Raw genomic sequence first — 9084 nt, forward strand, 5'->3', positions numbered from 1 at the left:
TACTCGTGTCAGCTTCCTGTTTACCGCCTGGTGAACCTTCAGACTGTAGTACACATATTGCAACACCACTGCTGGGGCTTTCATCCACAACAACATATGCAGCATTGCGACCCCGCAGCCACAGGACTGACTACTGTATAACTTTAATCCGTTTATCGTCATGGTTACTAAGGAGACATGAAGACGTGACATTGGGGAAACGTGAGCAGGCCGGGAAGGATCCTGGAGATTTCCTGACTCCAGCGGACCGGAGTTCAGTGAGCTGGTGCTGAGAGTCGGCATCACTTATGTCAAAAACGCAAACAAAACAGTGGTAATGTGGAGGACTACAAAGGTCTGAACATTGTCTTAAATGAGTATACGGGTGTTTTGAATTAGTGCGAACCACCAACGGCTGGAAAGCTGAACTAGCCTGTTAGCTTGTCGTGCTAACTCCGATAGCAGCAGCAGCAGCCGTGGTGTCAGCGGCTGGCTGTGCGGGCTGACGGCTTGTGTTCGGAGAGTGGAGCAGCTCGCCGGTGCCCTGAATTCAGGAAGACTCCCCGGCTCCGGCCCCCTCAAGCAGGCAGTCAGGAAGAAGCTGGCTGGGAAGGGATGGCCTGGTCGGTCTTCCCGTTCCAAAGGACAAGGCTCTGCGGTGTTTGAAGGAGGTCGAGTTCGGCTAGAGGCCACCACCGCGGGTCGAGGCGCTATGATGGCCGCCTGCCCCTCCTCGGCCGGCGGCTACTCAGCCTCCGGTCTGTCGGTCAGGAAGAGCGAGGAAATAGCGGATTTGATAGATCTGTTTTCTAAGATGCAGTACAGAGCAAAGGAAGTCACTCCTCGGGTAAGATAGGGGTCATCATTTTGTGTGCTTTTGCTACTTTACAACCTATCATTGTCTTTTGTGTTTTGCGATTAGCCAAACTGCCTTGCAGAATCAAGGGAATTAAAATGACCTTGTACATCAGCAAAACAAAAATACTGTAGGTAGTGATTTATGGAACCACGGCTCAATTCGGCATAACTCTAATCCACCAAGCTGCACTTAATGTCCCTAAATTTAGTGTTTTTTTTTTTTTTTTACCTCAGACCAGGCATCATATTGATGTCTTTCTCTCATACTTACTCATGGCCTTCATTCATCCCTGGAATGGATGCGATTTTGTTGGAAAACTGCATTGTTAAATGCCTAATTGAATATATATTTCTAAATATTCAGAGCAGTTCTCACGTTACATTAAAATGTGATCAACTTGCAATACTCAAACAGTATTTCAGTAAATTAATGTTCATTCAAGGGTTGACCGTTAAATAGAGTAAAACTGCCTTCTTTCAGGCAAGTGCCAGCACTCTTCAGACTGTAATAATCCTGAATGGTCTTACACACTGCATAGTAACTCTCACTCTGCTGCTATGGGAATCTGCCACAGAACTGCTCCATGTGCTTGTACAGTATGGGTTAATTATTTTTATTGGGGTTTAGTAGATCAATGACTGATGACTGACAATATCCTATTTGGTAATTAAATAGGTAATTATGATACAAGTGTACAGGTAATACTGATTTGAATGCTACCTGTTTATAAATTCCTAGATATGTATGCTTAATTAGTGTCTAATAACAATGTCTAGTGTCTAATAACAATGCAACCCTAAGAGATGAATCTAGGCTCTATGGCAAGACCTTGCTATACCCAGGTATGTTACCCAGATGTAAAATGAGGTTCCTTTTAAACCACTAGCATAACTTTGTGTTTCTCCTCAGGTGGAGGTGATAGAGAAGCGCTGTCTGGAGTTATTTGCCAGAGATTACAAGTACAGTATCATCCACAACTCCAATGGAGAAGTGTGTGGCCACTACCCCCGGCAGATAGTGTTCCTGGAGTACGAATGCACAGATGTGGAGAGAGACAGGTACCTGTTCACCACTCAGTCAAACTGCTGTTCTCCCATACAAAGTTCAATCCACTCAGTTACCCATTCCCCTCTGTTTGTTTGCATCACTGTTCTAATCATGCACCCCTTACTGTGGTGGTGGTGGGGGAAGGGGGGCAAAGGTCTGCCTCCGTCTGCAGCCCCTCTGACAGGCAGCACAGGGGTCAGGTGACTGTTTGATCACATGATGTCCCATTGCAGCCAGTAAGGGGAAATTATTTGCAGTGGTTCTCACTGCAGTTTAGTGCAGTTGAACTAGTTTCTGCTGTAGTGCTGAAAACAGAAATTGTGCTTAACACGTTTTATTTCTCTGATTCACTGCTTTGTTCAAACGCCGCTGGGTGCTCCCTCTCTTCAGTCTCTATCTGGCTTGACCATATAACGTTACCATGCTTTCAAGCAGTCGTTGAGGTTCCGTCTGAAACTCCGCCATTTCAACCAGCTGTTTGTAACATAAAAATAAAATGGATTATGGATCATTTTATTTCTATAGTTTATAGCTGACTTTAGCAGCTGACTTCTCTATTGGCTGTTGAAACAGGAGATGTCTCTTACATTCTAAAACCAGCCACTGGAGACTTGAACAGCTGAGTCGCAGCAAAAACTGGTTTGAGTCGTTCTAAAACGGTTTCGTCTCGTTGCGAATCTTTGGTCTGAACGGGCTTCATGGGCCACAATGAAACTATTTCAAACCCGTTCAGTTGTCTGATAACCAGATGTTTGAAAAACAGGTTCTGATTAAATCTCGACCTGGAAATGGCAGAGTAATATTTTTAGGGATGAGAATGGTGTGCTCCAACCATGGCTGTATAATCAGAGCTGGATCCAGCGTTGAAGGCGGAGAGTTGCTCAGTGGGGCATTCAGCCAAACAAAATATAACAGCATGTGTATGTAATGAGCGGGATGACCGGCTGCGTCCTCTCTGGGTGGCCTAGAGAGCAGGCTACTGAAGGCCTCCGCCAGCCCAACCGGCTACTTCTTGTTCAGCACTTTGATAGTAGCAGCATCTACTCAACACTTTGCTGTAGACATATATAGTTTCCGACTGGGAACCCAGAAATTCCGATATTCCATGTCAAATTGGCTCCTCGCCTGGCGTCATGACAGTACTGAAAGTCGGAAGAAAGTGGGAGTCCTATTTGATTATGACTGTGTCAGATAAAAGCAAGTGCCTTGCAGTGGAAGGTGGTACAATATGTGGACAATTTATTAAAGGGAAAAATCACACGAATTTGAAAGTACATTTGAGAAGCGCGCACAAGGAGGCAAACCTAGCTTACCATAACAAGGTAAAGGAGAATACAAAGCCCCCCTCCCCCGAAACCGAAGCTAACCGCAGTACAGGGCATGGATGTATGGTTACAGGGCCAGGCAGCATGACGGAAACAACTGTAGGACAGCGAACACTACAGGAGGGCTTTCACTGGCGACCCGATAGCTGCTGGTTAGTAAATACGCAGGAACACCAAAAGCAGGAGGAAGCATGGGTAAATATGTGTATTGATACTGGGATGTCTACACAACTGTGTGACTCGATTGACTTCAAAAAGTTTGCCACTTTACGCGAACCAAAGTTCGAAACACCTGTTCATGTCTGTCTTCTTTAGTCTTTTGGCTATTTAGGTTTTTTCCTGGCACACGTCACTTAAACATTTTGCACTTACTGTGTCTTGTGTAGACTGTTTACATATTTGTGCTCATGATATGTACATTTTATGTACTGGTGTTATTGTTAAAAACAAATTAAACTGAATTAAAAAAAAAAAAAATGAAATGAAAAATGCAAAACTATAATAACCTTGGTCGCAATGCCAGTAATGTTTGGCTATTTAGTTGAGTTGCCTCTTTAGCGAGGGAATTTAAGTTGGGCTTTTATTGTGAAAGGTAAAACTGTAAAGAGTAAAGCTTTAAAAAAGTTTGACAGCTTAATGTAGACATAGTCTTGGTACCCAAATCCCCTGCTGGCTATTGTCAGTTCACCCTTAATTACTTTAAACGATCATGTGGCAGAGGCTGAGGCTGAATGTCCCACGCCTCTGAGGAAAAGCCCTGCTGATGATCTGGAGTTGGGAGCAGTGCTAGGGTTGGAATAGTATTTTCCATATGAGGGGCTAAATGCCATGGACATGATTAAGTCCACTGACTGATGGTGGGGGGGATTGTGTGCAGGTTTGAGAGCGCGGTGCAGATCAGTAAGCTGCAGGACCTGGTGAACCGGAGTAAGCTGGCTCGCTGCAGAGGGAGGTTCGTCTGTCCTGTCATCCTCTACAACGGAAAGGTACTGTCAGCCCGTTGGCTCAGTCTTTACTGTTAATATCTATTCTAGTAATCATGGGCATTACCAATGTAAATCACAGTATTTATAGACACTCTTTATGTTTCTTTTTATTTGCCTTCTGTGTCTCCAACATTCCTAACTTTAATATTTACTGTTACAGGAGAGTTAATTTGGAACAATGTTTCTTCCCCAAATCTATAGATGGGTTTACACGTGATGTACTGGGCAAAACATTAAGTCACACAAAACGGAACGGAACAGCTAAAAATCCCAAACATTTATTTCAACTTCCCTCATGGAAGAGCAAACTGCAGAACCATGAGATGCTAAAGATGATGTGATGCCAATAGCAGTAGTCCCTGTTGTGTCTGCACTCTGAACAGAAATAAAACATATAAGAAGAAATTCAACAGGCTGCAATGGCAACCAAATGTAAAATGTGTTTGTGCAGAGCACCGACTGAGTATCATTACAGCTGAGGAAGGTCTCACGCGCCAATCAGTGAACAGTGAATCCCAAACCAGACCCAGAATGAAATGAGCATATTTGATCTTGTCTGTATGTTTGGTCTGGGAAGTTGGTAAGATATGAATTATTGTAGCAAAATGTGAGTTTAGCAGTGAGACAACAGTCTGATCCAGTACACTCTGCCTCGTTGCAGCACATCTGTCGCTCGTCCACACTGGCAGGATGGGGGGAGCTGTACGGACGCACAGGCTACAACTACATCTTCTCAGGTACCCCCCCCACACACACACACACACACACACACACACACACACACACACACACACACACACACACACAGGCCTGTCAGGATAACAAATTTTTCTGGACGATACATTTTTTAAATACATTTTTGTGATAAACGATAATATTGTCGTTCCGAGACCATTTTCATCTAATATAATGATAATGGCATAATAATGCAGGTACACCTTTTCAAAGATCAATACACTTTTATTTCTAAAGAATATTTAACACTGGAACTGGAAGACATTTTAAATATCCTCAATATGTCTTTGATTTCTTTTAGTATGTCGTCTTTCACGCTGTTGTACAGTTGTGCAATTGCCGTTTGTGACACGTATGTTCTCCCAGGTAATTCGTACTGGCTGTCAAATGTTTGCAGCATTCCTCGAGTGTTTGTGCGATAGACTAGAGACTCTGTACTACATTTAACAATTATTTATTAAACACTAAATATTAAATTTAAATAATATATAATTAATAAATTAAATCTATCTATGTGGCTATCTGCCACATGGCGAGTAAATGTTTGTACCAAAATAATTCTGTTTTGCAGTCTTTATTTTGGCGAAGGTGCAGCTACTTTCTTCTGCTCCTCTGCAGGTCGGAGCTATGCGGGGGCGGGCACACACACACACACACACACACACACACACACACACACACACACACACACACACACACACACACACACACACACACACACACAAACACACTTTAAAGTTAGCGTGAACAGGGAAGTTGGGGCAGCTTCCTTGTGTGCTGTCTGAGCTGTTAATAGCTGCAGCAGTTGTCAGCCAGCTGTCAAAGGTTTCCTACTAAGAGTCAGTGTTCCTCTACATTACTGGGTGTTAGCTTTATTCAGAAGTCACCAAGTACAACTAATGTGAAGGAATGAGTCTTTCTGGTACATACTGTAACCCCGCCTAATGTTGTAGTTCTCAGACTGCATGGAGAGGCAGTTTAAACACAGCCACTGCTCGATCAGCGGCAGAACTGAACAGAGCCTGCGGTCCTCTGCTTCATTCCCTGCTAGGAAGACAGTAGTAGCGGGGGATGGCTAACCGGACTGGTTAGCCATGTCTGTCTGTCATCCGTTCTCTCGGCAAAGAAGTCTCCTTACAGTGGGAGTGACCAAATGGCCGGCTCCTGGCTCGTTGGCTAACGTTAGCTTGCTAAATTCACCCACCCAACATGCCTTCATCCTACACTGGTTACAGAAAATTAGCCAAACTAAATTGTCACTCATCTGGTGATAGCAATGTGTAGGGCTGGGCGATATGGCCTAAAAAAAAGGATTTAAAGCGATTCCCCCCCCCCTACTTAAAATCAATCTGCAGATGACAAAGAAATTGTTCAAAACAAGTTTTAACTTCATTTTGTTTTGACTCATACACACATGCACACACACACAGGGCATGTATACCATTATGATTATTCATGCAAATTTTGTGGAAATTTAATTGGTTTGAGTGTTTTCCCTACCATTGTTTTTACATATATTAACATCCCATGGTCTCATGGGGCATAACTGTAGCAAGCTCCTTTGTAGTAACTAGCGGTAAAAAAAACGTCAAAGAGGAGCTCCGTGCTACAGAGTGGCGATTGCTAGTTGTTTAAGCTGCTACAGACCTCCGTCACAGCTTGGTCGTATCAGCAGCATTTAGTAGATGTGTTGAGCCACAACAGAGTTCCTCAACACCGCCTCTGGTGCTCCGCATGGTGCTGGTGCAAATTCAGGTCAGCTGTAGTTGGTGGTTCAGTTATCCGAGAATAGGTGACTGTCAGCCGGGTTACAGAGCACCGCGAGCTTCTGGTCATTTCGGCGGAGATTACGGGTAAGTAAGTAATGAAATGACTTAAGAAAATAACTAATGTTAGTCCATGTCGCTGCCATGTTGTTTGTGTATCTCTATGGCAAACGCGCGGGGGGAGGGCTGAGCCCGTTCGGAACTACGGGAGCCCAGAGGGGAGCATTGGCGGATGTTAAGGAGAAAAACGATTTTCATTTAAACAAATCAACGTTAACTACACATTCAAGTTAATCAATAAAATTGATTTATCGCTCCCAGCCCTAGCAATGTGCTTTCCTTCAATTTGACAAGAGCATGTGAATTAAACATTAAGTTGTTCAATTGTACTAATTTAGAGGCTGGCTAGTAAGCTAGCTTGATTGCTGTTGCTAGGGGGGAATTCTTTTTGCGTTGCAGAGAGAGAGAGAGAATGAATTATATTACGGTCTATATCACGGTATGGGATATTAGTTTATTAACGTTAGTTTATTTTGTAATGTGTAGGTATGTAGAGATCTTTTAAAAGACATGTTATTGTTGGAATAAATATGCCTGAACAAGTAGTTATGTATATCTTGTTTTACGTTTGCCATCTTATGGACATAATGTGCAAAAAAGAATATTCCAATCGTTTGAACCAGTGTATTTTTTAGAAGAAACATTCAAACGTAATTTTTGACCAGTTTTGACAGCTCTATGTGTATCGGATTGATCAGATGACATGAAAAAAGCCTTGGGTGTGCCTCTCGCAGTCGTTTGTTTTCCTCACTCTCGTTTTCAAGCTGAACAGCCAATGCCGATTCAACAGGTTGATTCAGCTCAAAAAAGGCAGACGCTTGGCGACGGTGTGGGACACACTGCACAAACTATGACCAGCGGTCGGCTTGGTGTGTCAGGGCCTTAAGCAGACTGACTAGGCTAACAGCATTAGCCACACGAGTTGCACAGGGCTTGTACTTTGTTGGTCATTGTTGGCTATATACACAGTAAATGTGTAATGCTCCCATACAGCAGACAGAGATAGCATGTCAACCGTGCCGACTGCAAATTCACTACAGCGCAAAGCTTTTTTATTTATCATTTATTATTAATTTTTTTTAAAGCTTTTTTTTTTGGGGCTTTTCCGCCTTTAATTTTTGACAGGACAGCTAGGTGAGAAAGGAGAGAGAGAGGGGGAAGACATGCAGGAAATTGTCACAGGTCAGATTTTGAACCCTGGATCTCTGCGTCGAGGCATAAACCTCTCAGTACATGTGCGCCTCCTCTACCACTGACCCAACCTGGCCACTATCATTTATTATTTTATCATTTGTTTCTGCACATGCCCTTTTAAATGAAGTCTGTGAGGCTAAAAGCATTAAGTATTTATTCTTTTAAAAGAACAAGACAGGTGTCAAAGGATGAAATTGTCATTCTGAAGTAAAGCATTTCATTCTGACATTATTAGTCTGTTCTGTGAGACAGCAAAGGTAAGATGATCTGCAGCTTAAGGCTAAAGCATCACTTACACCTAACAAACATCCAGTATACATCCTTTTTAATTTCTCAGTCCATTGATCCAGAGTGCCACAGATCAACAAAATGAACAGCTACTGAATTAAAATAGTTTCTACTGGATGATATCTGACCGGTCATATGGTGAAAATAAATTACAAATACACTTTACTTACAGGACAAAAGATAGAAGGTAAGATGGAACAGACAACTTGTCGTTGTAGTAAGATATATTCTATTCTAACTCTCCCTGCCTCCCCGTTGACAAACTTTGCACCCTGAATTTTGAAATTGAATGTTCCTGGGCTTTGAGAAGAACAGTCTGATGCCTCTTATGTTGTTACATTCCTCTGGGATCCACCCTCAGCCAGCCAGATGCTCTGCTGCAGCCTGTTAGCTCTGCTTTGACCTGAAAACAAAGGTAGATACAGTTGGCTAAATGAATGAAAATAATGGTAGAGAGAGTTAGCTAAATATAAGAAAATAATGGTAGATACAGTTAGCTAAATGAATTAAAATAATGGTAGATACAGTTAGCTAAATTAATGAAAATAATGGTAGATACAGTTTGCTAAATGAATGAAAATAATGGTAGATACACTTAGCTAAATGAATGAAAATAATGGTAGATACAGTTAGCTAAATGAATTAAAATAATGGTAGATACAGTTAGCTAAATTAATGAAAATAATGGTAGATACAGTTAGCTAAATATATGAACATAATGGTAGATACAGTTAGCTAAATTAATAAATAATGGTAGATACAGTTAGCTAAATATATAATAATTGTAGATACGGTTACCTAAATTAATGAAAATAAAGGTAGATACAGTTAGCTAAATGAATGAA

At 42.2% G+C, this 9084-nt stretch overlaps 1 protein-coding gene across 4 annotated transcripts in view; it reads left to right on the forward strand.

The window, feature by feature from the left end:
- Positions 1–9084, forward strand: part of mtmr14 (myotubularin related protein 14) — a 49577-nt gene continuing 40493 nt past the window's right edge. For all 4 annotated transcript variants that reach the window (XM_078249383.1, XM_078249385.1, XM_078249384.1 and 1 more), the window contains exons 1-4: positions 1–826; positions 1748–1896; positions 4088–4196; positions 4858–4933. In XM_078249383.1, the coding sequence (XP_078105509.1) occupies positions 692–826; positions 1748–1896; positions 4088–4196; positions 4858–4933 (469 nt within the window). In that variant the 5' untranslated portion in view covers positions 1–691. The remainder of the gene's footprint in view (positions 827–1747; positions 1897–4087; positions 4197–4857; positions 4934–9084) is intronic.

The sequence above is a fragment of the Sander vitreus genome, chromosome 4 (assembly GCF_031162955.1).
Source record: "Sander vitreus isolate 19-12246 chromosome 4, sanVit1, whole genome shotgun sequence".
Classification (NCBI taxonomy): domain Eukaryota; kingdom Metazoa; phylum Chordata; class Actinopteri; order Perciformes; family Percidae; genus Sander; species Sander vitreus.